At 46.4% G+C, this 17,516-nt stretch overlaps 1 protein-coding gene across 1 annotated transcript in view; it reads left to right on the top strand.

Moving 5' to 3' along the window:
• The window catches only part of SRP68 (signal recognition particle 68), a 29,504-nt gene extending 14,205 nt beyond the window's left edge, over positions 1-15,299 (top strand). The window contains exons 9-16 of the mRNA XM_068530338.1: positions 3,301-3,399; positions 6,284-6,348; positions 9,762-9,918; positions 10,590-10,684; positions 11,637-11,766; positions 13,420-13,495; positions 13,982-14,034; positions 14,492-15,299. Of these exons, the coding sequence (XP_068386439.1) occupies positions 3,301-3,399; positions 6,284-6,348; positions 9,762-9,918; positions 10,590-10,684; positions 11,637-11,766; positions 13,420-13,495; positions 13,982-14,034; positions 14,492-14,719 (903 nt within the window). The 3' untranslated portion in view covers positions 14,720-15,299. The remainder of the gene's footprint in view (positions 1-3,300; positions 3,400-6,283; positions 6,349-9,761; positions 9,919-10,589; positions 10,685-11,636; positions 11,767-13,419; positions 13,496-13,981; positions 14,035-14,491) is intronic.
• Positions 15,300-17,516: the final 2,217 nt, after the last annotated feature.

Below are 17,516 nucleotides of genomic sequence, written 5' to 3'. Positions count from 1 at the left end.
CCACTGTCAGATGATTTGCCTGTTCTCCTTATTGTGTCGAGTTGTTCTCTGCCCTGGAAACCAAGCACTCTGCCTGAGAGAGACAGGGCTTTTCATTACAGTGTTTCCTAACCCGGCTGATGTTGGTGTTTGCCACCCTCTGGGAACTGGAATGCAGGAATTTGGTAGCCCCAGCTTCTTGCTTGCTTGTAGAGGTTTTTATGACATTTAAACACTAAAACTGCAGTTTACTGAAAAGCGTGGAAGGAAAAAATAATTCAGGGAGATAATATTAAACTGCAAAGACTGGAGCTGAGGCTTAATCAGCTGCCAAAATCCAGCTGCAAAATCCTTCCTTTCTTTAGCCAAGCTTTATGTTCTCATGTCTTTAATATTGTCTTACTTTATAATTTATTTCTGTTTTGCTTTGTTAGTCCTTGGTCCTACCTGAATTGTCACTGGTGGTGATTTGAGGGTGTAAGGCAGCTCTTGGGTGGGGTGGGGGGTGGGCAGCTTTAAAGTCTCTGCAGGTTTCATGATTCTTATCCTCAGGTTATGGCTAATGTTTTAATGTTTGACTGGAAGGGAGATCATTTCCCCTTTTCTCTAAAAAAAAAAAAAAAAATCTATTTTTAAGTGAGGTTTGTATCCTCTTTTACTCAAATCCCATGTGTTTTTCACTAGACCTCACTGGGCCGAGCGAGGCTTGGTTCCCATCCCCTTGGTTCTCCTGCGAGTGTGGTGGAGAATGTGGTCAGACTCGCCTTGTTGTCTCTCAGTCACACCACCACCTTCCAGCAATTTTTGTAGACAAGCGAAAACCATCTGGGAGCTTTGTTTTAAAGAGCTGGGGGTCTCTACCTTAGGACACAAGCAGCTGGTTTTAGTTAGCACTGAGATGTGGTTTGAGGCTGTGGAAAAGCACATCCGAGAGTGTTTGAAGTTTTATAAAAATTGATCTCGAGTTTGTTTATTAGGACTGAGTAACACATTACTTCTGGGCTTCAGGTTTCTCTCTGTCATAGGCACACCTGGGAAAGGTCCAGGCAGACCACAAGTTCTTATGCAGGGAGTTTGCCCCTGTGTTTAGGAGCATGTTCTTGTTGGTTCAGTGGCCGACTTGAGACATATGCATGTGGATTCTGAGGGACCCTCCCTCTGCATACGTATAGAGAGGTGTTTCTTGTTTCACTGCCCCTTCAGGATTATCTTAGCCTCCAAGATAGGTTTATAGAATAAGCGGGTAAGTAGCAAAATATGTTTCAGCCTTCCTGTTTGGAGACACTTTGTCCAGCCCAGGAGGATCGTGAGAAGTTCTGCTCCAGAGAGTAGTGGTCTCCACGTCACTGTGCAATGCAGCTGCTGTTAGGAAAACACAATTGACTGAAGTCCTCCCCTTCAGATAGGCTTTTTCCTTCATTGCGGTTTAAGACTTTTGTAAGATTTCCAATGGAACTTAGAATTTTCTGGAAGCAGAGGGAAAATTTGCTTATGTTCAGTACCTTGATACAGAGGTTTCCTTATTCAAAGGGAACGAAGGTAATACATGGCATTAAAGAGGTTTAGCATTTTAGACATCATTTTAATTTTTTTATTTGAGCCATTCCCTCCCTGTAGGAAAGGAGACAGATCCTGTGTAGCTGGTAAAACCAAATTTACTCTTCTCTTACTTATACACCCGTTGCCCCGACTGCTGAACCCCACCCATCTTAAAAGGGTGTCGGTGGCCTGTTTGCCGGATTGCATGGTATCAAACTGATGCTGGAGTTTATCCTGCCTGCTCACGAGATGGCTCTGGTATGTGTGTGGTTAGTGCCAGGTCTGTTCGCGTATCTTATTCTGCGGGTGCTCCGTTCCACAGGATCTGTACTTTGAAAAATTTGGCCAGTTTGATTAAATGATTATAAAGAGTCTTGCTAACTTGAGATGCTTAATTAACAGTGTTTCGTGTGAGTGTGTTTCTCCAGAGCTGGGCTGTACTGTCCAGTGCAGTAGCCACTTGAACACATACAGCTATTTACGTTAATTAAAATTTCAGATTGCTCAGTAGCCACATGTAGCTAATGATGACTACAGTGGACAGTGCAGATACATCATTATCACAGAAAGTTCTAGTGGACAGCACTACTCTAGGCTTCAGCGAGCTAATGGTGGCTGTGTTTGCCTTTATAAGTTTATAGAATAGCTGTGCCCCTGATTTGTTCCTAAGTTACTGAACAACAGGGAAGTCAAGTAACTTATAAATAGAAAAGTATGTTCGATTTATATTGGGTAATTTACAAGGAAGTTTTTTTCTACACTGGAAACTAGGAAAAACATAGGCGTTCTTAAGAGAAGAAAAGGTTTTTCTTTAAGCCCCTCCCAACCGTCTCTTAAAGGAGTGGGTGGTACTGGCTTTTCTTTGGGGCTTTCTTGGAGGTCAGTTGAGTGTCAAGAGATCAGATTGGATGTTAGTTTCTGTGGAAAGTCAAACATAATCATGGGAATGTTGATGTTCTAATGTCAGAGTGGGTCTGCAAGTAACACAAGTTCATCTCCTTTTTGCTTTTTGTTCATTCCCACCTGCTCAGTCAGATTCTTTAGAATGATTATGTGGTTTGGCAGGTATTCAGTTAATGAATCACTTTTTGCCTTATCCCAGCCGGCTGGCAGAGGGTTGACGCCCTATGCTTTGTCAACCTCATCTGCCCTAAAAATGTTCTCAGCGTAGCCGTATGGAATATCTGAGGGCAGAATTTCTGTGGTGAGGAGAACCTCATATGGCATTTAGGAGAAATATATTTTTGATTGGGTATTGATTAGTAATGTTACTCACCTGCTTGGACTTAAAAGAAATCCAGTATGTGTAAGTCCGTTGGGTTACATTTGTAAGGAAAAGAAACTTCTGCTGTGCTGAGCCTCGGTGTGAGGCAGCAGTGCCCCAAATCTAGTCCATAAGGCCCGTCTAGGGAAGCCAGGTGCAGGTCGGGAGCAGAGGTAGAAGAGTTGGAGGAGAAGAGTAGAAAGTTCTATGATAGAGGAAACATTAAAGCATCTGTTGCCTGACAGTTTAGATCAGTTATACAGATACTTTTTCAGTATGTTCACTTTATATATATATATTTCTCATTTCCATACAAATAAAGACTAAAACCATAAGAAAAATCATATATGATAGAGAATAGTAACAATTGAAATGATCTCCGATTCGGGCCATTTTTTGGTTGATGTGTGTATTTGTGTCTAATGGGAGGAATCAAAGCGATGTTATGCCCTCCTCCCATCAGAGTGCTATGTCTTACTCAAAAGAAAATCTTTTTACTGCCTTCTGCCTTTGTTTAGGCTGAAAGTGAAGAAACCAAGGAGCGTCTGTTTGAATCCATGCTCAGTGAGTGTCGGGACGCCATCCAGGCCGTTCGGGAAGAGCTCAAGCCAGATCAGGTAGGACTCTCAGCTGAGCCACGGGCTCCTGTTCTGGGCTGAGGTCCTCTTCAGTCTGTGTGTCGCATTCTCAGTGCATTGACTCTTAGCCACCGTTGTATTTAGGTGTGGTGATGGGCTAATGAACAGCAGAAGCCTCTTCTGGGCTCCATCAGGTTGAGAAATTCTTTTCTGTCTACCCTGTTTCTCCTAGTGGTTTCACGTATTACCTGTTAAGCTTTGATGTCAAATTCGTATCTCCAGGTGGATTTCTCCAGTGCTCCCTTTCTCTAATAATATCACTGTGATTCATTCAGGCAGCTAGGCTGAAAACCTCAGAACCATTTTTGTCTCTTTATTCCCTGTCACCAAAAACCCTGTTTATTCTCCCTTTGTAATTTCTCTCTCCTCTTGTCCATTCCACCCGTTTCTAATAAGCCCTTTATATTATGCCTGGACTACCACAGAAGTCTCCTGATTGCTTTTCCTCTCTTGGTTTCAGTTTGGTTTTCCAGGCCTTTTTGCCAGAAGAACAGACTGAATCTGTCTCTAGATCCTATTTCACTGCCTACTTGTGAAAAGCCCAGTGATTCTCTGAGGTCTAGAGCAGTGGTCGCTAAACTTCTATGATCATGCACCCCATAAGTAAAATTGAGCATTTATCTCTGATACCTTTATTTGTAAATTATATACCTTATTATTCAACTGATTTGTGATATAGAAAATGTATTAAAATAAAGTGTTCAGAGTTGAGATAGATATAAATAGAAGTTCTAGTTTTCTTCTTATACCCGTACCCTGAGGGTTGTGTGCACCCTACTTTAGATACCACAGTGTCTAGCAAATACAGTTCAAACTCCTTGAGCTGGTATATGAGCCTCTGCTGGGTGTTTCGAGCCTGTTTCCAGTGTTGTACTTGGCTACTTCCCTGAGTCTTCTGCCTCAGGCTCTTGTGCTCACTGTCTTATTATGCCTGTCCCACTGCAGTGCCTTCCTTACACTGTTGTGCTTTCCCCCCTCCTCACAGCTGGCTTCTCCTTCCACTCCCTTTTCACCTCTCCAAACGCTGGCTGTCTTTCAAGGTGTGGCCCATAGCTCACTGTCTCTGAGAAGCCTGCCTACACCATCCTCGCCCACATCTCTCCATTTTCCGAATATCTGATACTTGCAGCTATAATTTTTGTTTGATAGTTAATCAAGCATCGCCTTTTTAAAAATTAATTAATTTATTTATTTTTGGCTGTGTTGGGGCTTCGTTGCTGTGCGTGGGCTTTCTCTAGTTGCGGCGAGTGGGGGCTACTCTTCGTCCCGGTGCGCGGGCTTCTCATCACGGTGGCTTCTCTTGTCGCGGAGCACGGGCTCTAGGCATGTGGGCTTCAGTAGTTGCGGCACACGGGCTCAGAAGTTGTGGCTCGTGGGCTCTAGAGCACAGGCTCAGAAGTTGTGGTGCACGGGCTTAGTTGCTCCACGGCATGTGGGATCTTCCCAGACCGGGACTCAAACCCGTGTCCCCTTGCGTTGGCAGGCGGATTCTTAACCACTGCGCCACCAGGGAAGTCCCAGTCAAGCACTGCCTTTTAACATTTTGTGTATTGTTTTATATTTACCTTTTCGTTATATTTTTCTTAAGATTATAAGCATATTAAAAGTAACTATATATTTCTTTAATCATCTGCTGTAGTACCTTCTGTATGAAATATTCAATAAATGTATGTTGGGCTGTAGTCGCGTGTTTCCTCCTCCCGTAAAGCTGCCTTTATATATTATACTTCCCTTGATTCATTTAGCAGGTACATACAGAGCCCCAGCCTCTGTCATTCACTTTGAATTCACAGCAGCTGAATTCAGCAGACACCTCACAGAATGTAATGAATATGGTGGTAGCAAGGTGTTCCTGTTGCTGCTGTAACATTACCGCAAACTTAGTGGCTAAAAACAACACAAGTATATTATCTTACAGTCTTGGAGGATGGAAGTCTAAAATGAGTTTGTAGGGCTGCATTCCTTTTGGAAGCTCTAGGAGAGAATCCATTCCCAGTATTCCAGAGAGTGCATTTTCCTGCATTTCTTGCCTGTGGTCCCTTCCTCCATCTTCAAAGCCAGCAGCATAGCATCTTCTCTCCTGTCTGACCTCTGCTTCAGTCCCAGTATCTTCTCTATATTGTTGACCCTACTGCCTCCCTCTTATAAGGAGCCTATGTTTGTGTTGCCCCCCCCCCCCCCCCGCCCCGGATAATCCAGGCTAATTAAGAGATCCTTAACTTCATCACATCTGTAAGGTCTCTTGCCATGTAAGGTAACATCTTCACAGGTCCCTGTTAGGATGTGAACATCTTTAGAGGCCATTATTCAGCCAGCCACAAGGCAAGAGCTAACAGCACAAGGCATAGAACTTGGGTCTAAGACACAGGTCTTAAAATGGAACTGAGGACCATGGACTGTCTGCCTTAATGCTTTGGGTCTGAACACTGGACGCAGTGGACAGGAAGCCTTACTGGCCGTTACTCTGAATCCTCTTACTCAAGTCTGGTTTTTAGTTGCTGGTGGCAACTGAGTGACCCTGTCATTCTAGAATATACGCAGGAGATCTCTGATATTTGAGGACCCTTAACTTACTAGAGTCTGTGCCTGTATTCCAGGGCACTTTGGGGACCACACCATTAAATGAGGTGGTCAACCTAGAGGGGTGGGATAGGGAGGGTGGGAGGGAGGGAGATGCAAGAGGGAGGGCATATGGGGATATATGTGTATGTACAGCTGATTCACTTTGTGATACAGCAGAAACTAACACACCATTGTAAAACAGTTATACTCTAATAAAGATGTTAAGAAAAAAAAAAAATCGAGGTGGTCAGAGCCAAGGATAGGATCGGCCATTTTATCGTTACCTTTTCACCTTCTGCAGAAACAGAGAGATTATACCCTTGAAGGGGAATCGGGGAAGGTGTCTAATCTTCAGTACCTGCACAGGTAAGGGTTGTGATGTTTTTACTTTTTAACACTGTATGATGTATCTTTGGAACAAAAGAGTATATATAAAGTTTATGTACATTATAATTTATTAATACATACTAAAATCTGAATGCATCTATTCATATTTTATCATATGAGTTTTGAATTTGTATATTATTCTAATATACATATAATTTAAAATTTTTATACAGTGTAAGAACTAGAATACAGCCAGTAACTTTGAAGCTCCTTGTGGCCCCACCCTTGTTGATTCCTCCCCCTCTTCTGGAGCTAACCACTGTCCTTCCCGTGCCAAGCTCCTAGAGTGACTGACTCTCCTCTGTGTTCTGAATGTTTTACATTGTCCCTTTTATATTTGAGTTCAATTTCAACTCAAGTTTAATTCCATCTGGAGTTTATTTTTGAGTGAGGTAAGGATCTATTTCACCTTTTTCCATGAGGATAATGGATTATTCCAGTACATGATTTATTGACTGTTCTGTCCTTTCCCCGCTGATCTGCAGGAATACATTCCATTTTCTCCTTGCGTGCTCTATTTTTCTGGACTCTCTTCTGCTCTGCTGATTGATTTGTCTGTACTAACACCAGCACAGTGATTTACTATAACTTTATCATAAGTCTTGGTATCTGGTCGAGCAAGTTTTCCCCACTAGGTTTCTCCTCAGGCACATCTTGACTGTTTTTCTCCCTTTGCTCTTTCATATGCATTTTTAAATCACCTTGTCAAGTGTAAATTTTTTTAAGAGGTAGATCATTTTGTTTCACAGAAGAAAGGAGGAAGAGTGACATTTTTCGAACTTCCTGGGGAGAAATAAAATTCCACTTCTCCTCAGATTCTCTTTCCATGTGACCTTGAAATTTTAATTTCTTAGTCACTGCTTATAACTTTTTAGTGAACCTGGCGGTATTTTTAGTCATTCCCTTGCCCCCCCCTCCCTCTTTTATAAAAACAAAACCATAAAAACTCCTCTCCCTGCCTAAATCTCCGTTCTTAGGGGATTTGGTGTTATGTGAATGTCAGATTGACTGCTAGATGACTCGGGTGCACAGAATATCAGCAAGAACGGCCCTTAGCCGTCTTCTGCTTCAACAACCTAAGGAGAAAGAAGAGGCTCCAGGAGGTTAGGGGACATGTTGGTAGTTAACAACCACAGCAAGGCAGAGGCAGTTGATCAACTTCCTAACCTTGAAAGACCCAGAGAGCTTCAACAGGGCTCAGGAAACTTTCAAATTGTGAAGCCCCTTGCCCTTGGATCCGTTCTCCCACCTCCACATGTGGCTAGTATCAGGATCATAATCAGTTAGGATCGGAAGCCAGCTTTGGGGTAAATTGAAGTCGAGAATCAGGTAGCTCTTGTATTTTAATAAAGATGTATCTAGACTCCTATATTACTCTGAATAATAGTTACTTTATTTTGAGAGTTTGATTTTTCTGCAGAGCTTTAGAAAAAACCATCTCATGACATTTCCTCCCATTTCTCAGAAGCATCCACTTTTGGGAATTCCCTGATGGTCCAGTGGTTAAGACTCCGAGCTTCCACTGCAGGGGGCGCGGGTTCGATCCTTGGTCGGGGAACTCAGATCCCACAATCTGTGCAGCGTGGCAAAAAAAAAAAAAAAAAAGGCAGCAGCAGCCACTTTTAATTCTTTTTTTTTTTTAATATTATTTATTTGGTTGCGCTGGGTTCTAATTTCGGCAGGCGGGCTCCTTAGTTGTGGTATGCGAACTCCTAGTTGCAGCAAGCATGTGAGATCTAGTTCCCTGACCAGGGATTGAACCCAGCCCCCCTGCATGGGGAGCGTGGAGTCTTATCCACTGCGCCACTAGGGAAGTCCCTACTTTTAATTCTTTTAACAAATTCTTTGGGTATTTACCTCCATGTCTCTAAATGACGTGTGTTATGTTGCTACTTACTGATTTTTGGCTTTCAGCATTTCTTACCACTTTCCCCTACAGCCCTCTCTCACAGATGCTACTCCCGCTCTTCACCCTGACCCCTCTTGACCTCCCATCTGACTCCTGCACAGGCTTCCTCATTTCCAATGCCATTAAAAATGAATTAATTAATTATTTTGCCGCGCTGCACAGCATGTGGGATTCTAGTTCCCCGACCAGGGATCACATCTGTGCCCCCTGCAGTGGAAGTGCAGAGTCCTAACCACTGGACCATCAGGGAAGTCCCGATTTTAATTTCTAAGAGCTCATTTGTGTTCTTTGAATATTATTTTAAAACAGTGTCTCATTCTAACTTCACAACCACAAAGTCTTCACTTATTTTTCTGAAATTATTAATAATAGTTGTCTAAAGTTTTCTTCTCCCTACAAAGTTTGGTTCTTCCAAGTTGCTTTTTTTTCCCCTCTCAGTCTTGGCCCCTTCTGTCTTATTACAGGTTTCCCTTAAGTGTCTGGTGATCCTTGTTCATCCATTCCTGTTAAAGACTGTGTCTTGTCTGTTGGGAGCTCTGCACACTTGCGTGGAGCTCCTCAGCTGTGGCTTCACTGTAGGCGCTCTGGCTCTGCCCTTTCACTGAGGACCCTGACTCCAGAATCTTGAAGGGTTTTTTTCCTTGGGCTGGTCAGATTCTCAGAATATATCAGGATCATATATATGTTCTTATTCTGGAAGCCGAGTAGGAGAAGAATGCTAGGAGGTCAGCCCTCAGAACTTGACAGTCTCTTAACCCCCCTGGTTCATTATGGAGCCCCTGACCTCAGCTGTGCCTGTATCCCCTGTCCCCAGGCCTCTTGTATATCCTCCCTCTCCCAGGATGCCTCCAGCCTCTGCCACAGTAAGATGGGGATCTAGAGGCCTAAACACTTCTTAAGCAGACTTAAATAGTTACCATGTTTTTACTTGCCAAATATTAAAGGACTTTCCAGATGGTCCAGTTAAAATAAGCAGGCATCACGCATAGTCTCCGGTATATGCACACATTTAATATGCATAACCCTCCAAAGAGAGTGTCCGTCGGTATTTTCTGAGAAGAGGAGGTCATCAGCTGAGCAGGAGCAGCTATTGTGCGTGTACGCCGTCCTTACAGTGTGGGCCAGGCAGGTAACTAGTCCTTGTTCCAGGAGCTAGCTTGCCATCCATTAGTCATCTTAAGGACCAGCAGTGTCCTCTGAAATGAGTAGCTCTCTGGCTCTTTAATAAAGATACAGAGGATATAATTCAAGCTAAAATCAGATTTTGTCGTAAGGTTTCATACTGGTCCCCTGCAGTTAGCCACTGAACAGCAGCCAGAATTGAAGGCCCTTGGAGCTTGAGGCCCAGGCCTGACAGCCCTGCGATATGACAAAGCCCTCACCCCCATAATCCCCTAGGGCAGTCCCAGCTTGTGGTCCAGTGCTCTTCCCAGAACATCAGCTTCCCTCATCATAACCTGAGCTGACATGTGGTCCATTCCAGCTACCTGACTTACATCAAGCTGTCAACAGCGATCAAGCGGAACGAGAACATGGCTAAAGGCCTGCAGAAGGCAGTGCTGCAGCAGCCGCCGGAGGACGACAGCAAGCGCTCCCCCCGGCCCCAGGACCTGATCCGGCTCTATGACATCATTCTTCAGGTGACCCTGGAGGGCTGGGAATGCAAGAGCCTGTCCTGTGTTTGTGTTGGACACAAATGACTGAGCTTTGCATAGCGAAAGGGCTGTGACAGCCAGGAGCTGTTAGTGTCTCGATAAAAGACAGAGGTCTTGTTTTCGTGCCAGTTCAGCCATCCGTGCGTGAGCCCGATACTCAGACGTGTTGCTGTGTAGACACTGTAAACCACAGGGATTCACTGAGCACTTCCCCTGTGCAGGGTGGTCTCCCGCATGCTGTGGAGCGTCCTGGGACCTGAGGCCACTCTGCCTCGGCCCACTGGGAGCTCACCAGTGAGTAAGCTTGTGAGACCCCTGCACATCTGCACCTACTCGTGTAGATGCCACAGGAGTGGGCTGTCTGAAATGAGAGTTGAGAGCCGGAGAAACCCCCTCTAGCTGAGAGGGTCCGAGAAGTCTCTGCAGGAGGTGGAGTGTGACTGAGAGAGAAAGGATGCGTGGGCTCTCCGTGTCGGAGAGGAGGGCGGAGGTGACACCAGCGGTGGCTGCTGCCGAGTCACGCGGCACAGGCTTCTTCCCGTCATTTGAAGCCTAGACTCTCTCGTTTTGCCCATGTCTGTTCTCACAAGTCTTCCGTCAGACTGTCAGTGCGAGGCCTCCTCTTCATGAGTTTTCTTGTTGCATCTGTTATGCAGAATCTGGTGGAATTGCTCCAGCTTCCTGGCTTAGAGGAGGACAGAGCCTTCCAGAAAGAGATAGGCCTTAAAACTCTGGTCTACAAGGCTTACAGGTAAGTTCCTGTGGGACAGACAGGGCTCTCGTCTACCATCCAGTGGTTCTAGAAGCCTTGGGAGCATGTCCCTGGAAGGTTGGGTATATGATCAGAGAGCAGTTAGCCCAGCGTGTTCAAGGGAAGTTTCAGGTTGTGGCTGGGAGTTTCCAGTGCAGTTTTGTTCTTTGGAAAGGTTGGGGGAGCTGGAAAGCACATACATTACCTGTCTTCTCCCTTCCCTTTCCTCCCTCCTCCCAGTGGAAAAGGGATAAGTGTTGGAAAAAGCGTTAATTAGCAGAACCAGAGCGGCTGATTCAGGGAAACTGAACTGAATTGGGAGAAAGCTCAGTGTCTCAGTTTCTTCCATACACCGTGCTATTTGTAACTTGGGAATGGACTGTGTAGCAACATGGGGTCTAGACAGAATGGCTCAGTAGAGCCCTGAGTGCTTTTGCCCTTCCTTTTCTGGCCCGCACGCCCCTGCACTCTCTGGCTCCTGTCAAAGGCCAGCAGCGCTCAGGCTCTGTTAATCCCAGCAGAGTAATTTCTGTTAGGAAGAGGTTTGTTTCTTTGGATTTGGTTTTTGAAAGACATGAGCAGAGGTGAACGGTTGCGACCTAGATGTGTGGGCAGTTGTGGGTGGGATTTATATCCAGGCAGCATCCCTCCTTCCTGCCTGTCTCCAGCTTCCTCCCTGTGCCTTTTGGGAATTACCTCTTTTTTGCAGAGTAAGCAGTAAGTAAAAGACAGTGGGTCAGCTTTGGACCTACACTTGTCGGCTCCGATTTCGGGGACAAGTCCGCAGGTTAGGCTGGCAAACTGGAACAGTGAGAACGGTGGGATCTCCCGTCCCAGGCAGTGAGCCTGAGGTTCAGAAACTTTACAATTTATTTAGCCTAAACAGCAAGGAAAGCCTTGATCTTGGGTAATTTTTGCTTAAGAACACTGTGGCTCTTTCCTTCCCCATCAGGTGTTTCTTCATCGCTCAGTCCTATGTGCTGGTGAGGAAGTGGAGCGAAGCCCTTGTCCTGTACGACAGGGTCCTGAAATACGCAGATGAGGTGAATTCTGATGCCGGAGCCTTCAAGAACAGCCTAAAGGTGAGCTGTTGGTCTCTCCTGTTTTCCAAGCCCTGAGCACTTTTGCTGTGAGGCTGCGACGCCTTCCCAGACTGGTCCTGCCTGGTCAGCCATGGCATGTGGTACATCCCTGAGTGCCTAGGAGCTGCGGAGTGCAACTCATGGCAGCATTCCAGGCCCGAAGAGGACTCGGGTACTAAGAGAGACAGCCTTCCTCTGGTTAAAACAACCCTGAAGTACTATTCTCAGACTCGGCTACATGTTGGAATTGCCTGGGAAGATTTTTAAAAGGTGGATGTCCGGGTTCCACCCTCAGAGATATTGGTTCTGATTGGTGTGGGATCTGGTATGAGCATTGGGGTCTTTTAAGCCCCTCAGTTATTCTCATGTGTAGCCAAGTTGAAAACCACTGGTGAAGCCTGTCCACACGGTGTGCGCCTGGACCAGCAGCAGCATTCGGGAGTTTGCTAGAAACGCAGGTTCTCAGGCCCCGCCCCAGGCCTGCCGAGTCAGAAGTGCATTTTGGCAGGACCCCCAGGTGACTTGGGTATACATCAGAGCTTACATGCTGATCTGGTTTGATTTAGTGATTGTTGAATGGCAGCTAGCTTTTTAAGCTTGTGGACTGCTGTGAGGTTATAGATTCTTAAAGCACTGGTCCAAGGAATCCATGTATATTTTATAAGTAGAGACTGTTTAGAAAAGCGGGCTAGGGTTACTGTTCCTAACGTTGTCACAGCCAGTGTGAGAGGGGCTGCTGTTGGGGCACTCGTGTCTGCTTGGAACAGCCCTGGGCTCGGGGGTGGGGGAGAACTGTGGTTTCTGCCTTCGGAGAGCTTGTGGTTTTGCTGCAGCCACGGGACTTGCATAGGATCCACCTGTGAATACAGAAGAAGATAGAGGGCGAGGGCAGAGAAATAGGAAGGAGTACGTGGGAGGCGGCTGTGGGCAGAGGGGCTGGCGAGTGTGGCATTGTCATCTGGTAGGGTGTCGTTGGAATGTGGAGACAAACCGGTGTGGATGGCTTATCTCCGGAGAGAAGTGAGAGGCGTTTAACAAAAGCCCATCTGACCTAATGTGATGGCTGGTTTCAGGGGAAAGCGTTAGGGAACAGAGGCGTAGGGGATTCAGCAGTATCCAGACCTAGTCAGGTCTTTCCCAATTTGCCGAGTAAGAGGCTGAGGCAAGAGAATGGCATTGCCCTTGTAGAGAAGGGGTCAGTGGGTAGGGGCTTAGGCCCTGGAGCCAGCCGTCCTAGTTCTGAAGCCCTGCCCTACTGCCACTGGGAATGTTCTTTGGCCCCTCTGTGCTTTAGTCTTCTCATCTGTAAAACGCAAGTACAAACTATCTCAGGATTATCGCGAAGATGAAATGAACAATTATGTGAACTACTTAGAGCAATGCCTGGCACGTAATGCATTTAGTATATGATGAATTTATTAATATTACCATTGTTGTCATCATTATTTCCAGGCAGTATTACTTAAGCCATGGCATAGATTTCCCCCTTTGAAACAGGTTAGTTTTTGTGTGTTGTTTCTTTTAATAGGGAGACCATTTAAAAAAGTCTAAAATCCATGAAAATACCAGTGGGGTCACTTAGCTCAGGTTAGTGTGGTGCGCTTCTCTGGCCTGACCCCAGCTCACGAGTCCCCGTTTTCCACATTGTTACAGGACCTGCCTGACGTGCAAGAGCTCATCACGCAAGTGAGGTCGGAAAAGTGCTCTCTGCAGGCGGCCGCAATCCTGGGTGAGCCGCCTGCCTGTTCTCTGCGGCCTGTCTTCTCAGACTCCCCTATCACTGCTGCTCCTCTTCTCTCCCACCCCCTATGCCACTGTTTTAAGATTGAAAGGGGCTGTTTTGGTTAATCTGTAAGTAGTTTTTTCCTGCCATTCCTTCTGCCGCATTGAGGCATCAGGTTATGTGGAAGAATTTAGAGGCATCAGGTTATGTGGAAGAATTTAGAGAAACACTGTTGTGCCGTCCGTTCTGCCTATCAGTGTCTTGCATTCAACGGTGCTTGCTTCGCTGGGCCGACCACATTGGTTCTGGGGTTAGTTGTCTGTTATCTGCACTACTTCTCTCTGAGTTTGGACTCAGGAGGGACAGGGCTAACTCCCCACAGATTGGCTACTTTTGCTCTTAGAATTTAGAACCCAGACGTGTGATAGGTGTCATTCGTGACTGTAGTGTGTTATAAGTCCCTGTTCTTACTGAATCCTGTGAAACTTTCAGATACAAATGATTCCCACCAAACAGAGACCTCTTTCCAAGTCAAGGACAATAAGGTGAGTCTGGGCTGTGGCTTTTGAGGAATAAAAAGGATTCATAACTTACTAGGAATGTGTACTCATTTGTAGAACAGAGGACCCTAAATTTCTAAGTGAACACCCTACTTCCCTCCCTTCTTTTACTCAGGACCTGAAAGCTGCCTATGTAAGATTTGTTAGGTGTCATCTAGATGGTCCCAAATAGAGTTAAGAACCTGCTGTGTGCCCTGGCTAGGAGCTCTGACTTGGACATCGGACAGGCTTATACCTCAGTCCCAGCCCACCTCTCTCAACCTCTCTAGATTTCATTGACTCTCGATTATAAAATGAGGACATGAAAGCCCCTCATAGGGGTTTGTGGGGATCGAGTGAGATAGCACATATGAGCTCTGAACTGGGTGCTCGGCCCGTAGTGAATGTTCCACCAGTGGGCTGTGATTAACATCTGGGTTCCTGCTTTTGGTTTGACTTCCAGCCCCTGGTCGAACGGTTTGAGACATTCTGCCTGGACCCTTCCCTCGTCACCAAGCAAGCCAACCTCGTGCACTTCCCGCCGGGATTCCAGCCCATCCCATGCAAGCCTTTGTTCTTTGACCTGGCCCTCAACCATGTGGCTTTCCCCCCCCTTGAGGACAAGTTGGAGCAGAAGACCAAGAGTGGCCTCACTGGATATATCAAGGGCATCTTTGGATTCAGGAGCTAACCAGGCTCCTCCTTGGGGGCAGGGGGAGATTCTGACTCTTAATCTGTATTGTGAGAAAACCCCAGCAGCTTCCATGATATTAAATCCAGGTCTGCATTGGCCCAGGGCAGAAGTATAACATCCTCAACCCTGCATTCCTATGTCTTGTGTGTTTGTACACTTCCATTCTTAACCAGGGTGCTAGAAGGGCACCCTGTTGTCTTCTGATAAATATGTGCAGGGTCCTGTGTCCGTCCCTCCTGGAGGAGGGGCCCCTGCCATCTGGTCTCATGTGAGCCTTTGGTCAGTAATGTGCTCGTGAGGGTCCACACCAGGCACAGATTGGGGCTGGGAATGTTTTGTCGTGTTTCTTCAGTACCATGGATTTGAAATGAACTCATTCCTGCTGTGAGCATCCGGAATCCCTTGAAGAGTTTGTCCTTGACTAGGAAACATTGGCAGTCTTATTCCCCTTCACCTCCAAGTGAAAGTTAAGAAGTTTCAGAACAAGCAAAGAGCTCTATTTTTAGAAGAAATATGTTACACTCAGAAATGATGAAAACAAATCTTATATTAAAAGGCAAAGATGCTGGATACTGTGCCCATTCTTTGCACATCCTCATTCACGTCTGGTCCCAGCTCTCTCCTCGGGAACCTTGTTGCAAGATCCTGTCGTGTCATGTGGGTCCTGACTTCCTGGCAACGTGGGTATGTCTGATGCCTGATAAGAGTGATAGAGGCACTGTTTCTGAAGAGTTCCCAACCTGTAATTTTTAGATGCCATTATATTTTCATCACTTCCCTTCCTTACCCTTTATTTTTTCTTCGTCACTCGTTTTTATTTCTATTATAGTATCAATAATAGGAGTCACAAAAGTAATGTCAGAAAGCAAGGAATAAAAGTGACTTAAACATGAGATGCATGAAACCCTCTGTGGGCTCAGAGGTGCCTCTGTTTTCCCAGTGAGCTGCAGAGGGAATCGCCGGAAGTTAGGAGAGGGTGGTGGGAAGACAGATCAGATGTGTCTCTTAGACTTGGGCGTTGGCAGGGGCTTTCGAGATGCTCAGAGATAAGAACTCTTCTCCCCCCAGGATTTGCTTTGGGTCAAAGAGTCTCAGGAAGCTGATCTCTTTTTATTTTAATTGAAAGTTTCATCATTTCATCATCTGTGCCATGCAATTTAGGGGTATCTTTCTTTCCTCTCTCCCTACCTCCTTCTGAAGATACAGCACAGATGATCTTAGGTTGAGGTCCTGGATTTTGGTCCTGAAGGCCCGGTCAGTGTTCCTAATGGGCTGGGGGAGCGCCGGGGGCCTTCGTTCTCTTCCTCACCCTCGTCCCGCTCTCCAGTGCGCTTGGCAGCACCAGGGCTGTGGTCCAAGGTTCTTCATCTCCCTCACCTCATTCTCACGCTGACCTGGGCTGCAGCCACAGCTGGGGCGTCCTCCAGCGTCAGGACGCCAGTTTGAGGCCCCACTGTGCAGGCGGTCCTCCAGCCTGCTTGTGCCAGTGTCTGTGGTGCTGTAGGGGTGCAGCCGGGGCTGGAGAAGCTCCGTCTGTCCTCATCTGGGAAGATGTCCCTTTGTCTTGCTCACAGTAAGTCCTTCCAGCCCTTCCTGCTCTCTTTAGAGTGCTGGCATACGGGGGCGGGGGGAGCCAGAATCCCGAGTCGATCACTTTGACTGAAGATTTTCTAAGCTTTCTCTTTCTCATGAAAAAGAAACACACCAGAAGTTCCCCTCCACCTGGTGGCCCTGCTGGCTGCTCTGAGTAGCAGTGACTGTTGTCAGCCAGTGAGGCTGTGACAAGACGTATTTAGTATCAAAAGGCATATTTACCTAAGAAAAAAGACCTGGCAGGGCCGAGGTCTCACTTAGCTCACACATCTCTTCACCTGGAATCCCCAGACGTTAAACAGGCTGTGTTATGGGGGACAGGACGCCAGAAGCAGGACCCCCATCCTGTCCTCAGGCCTGGGAAGCGGCTATCGCAGCTCATGGGAACGGGTTCAGAGTCAGGCCCAGGGAGCAGCGCTCTTCGCTGGATGGGTTTGCAGGATGAAACTGCAGAGGTGGCCCGGTCCTTCCTTCCCAGGGAGCGTAGGGCAGGGAGGTCTGCCGGTGTGAGGAAGGGTTGTGAACAGTCGCTTTGCATTGGGTGGGTCCTGCTGTTTTGGCTCTCGTCCCTCCCACAGGATGGGCTGTGGCGCGGTCAGCAGTATTTGACCCTGGAAGAGTCTTCTGTCTCCCCAGATCCAGAGAGGAGGAGGGGAAGCTCAGTAGAGTCTACGTTTTTTTAGAACATGCCTGAGGGCTGCTGTGTTAATGGTTTTTATCTTCTTACCTGTTGGGTGGTGATGGTCTTGATCTGCAGAAATGTTAGAGTTCAAAGCTCCACGAGGTGAAAGCTCTGCGTACAGACTTAGAGAATGAATGCTGAGCCTTGGATGGGAAAGACATGATTTGGCCAAGTTCGTTATCCTTAACTCTGCTGGTTCTGTTGGAAAAAGCAATGTAAGGCAGTTGGAGCTGGACAGGCTTTCCACTGCTCAGTCTCCTGGTTTTTTCCTTTCCATATGCATTGTTTCGCTGTACTCTTCAGTTTTCCTTTTTTTTTTTTTTTTCAGTCTTTATTGAATTTGTTACAATATTGCTTCTGTTTTATGTTTTGATTTTTTGGCCCCGAGGCATGTGGGATCTTAGCTCCTGGACCAGGTATCGAACCCGCACCCCCTGCATTGGAAGGCAAAGTCTTAACCACTGGACCGCCAGGGAAGTCCCCAGTTTTCCATTTGACTAGATGAGAATTCTTGGATTC

This window comes from Eschrichtius robustus, chromosome 20, assembly GCF_028021215.1.
Source record: "Eschrichtius robustus isolate mEscRob2 chromosome 20, mEscRob2.pri, whole genome shotgun sequence".
In the NCBI taxonomy this organism is placed as follows: domain Eukaryota; kingdom Metazoa; phylum Chordata; class Mammalia; order Artiodactyla; family Eschrichtiidae; genus Eschrichtius; species Eschrichtius robustus.
This window is presented reverse-complemented; position numbering and strand designations above follow the sequence as displayed.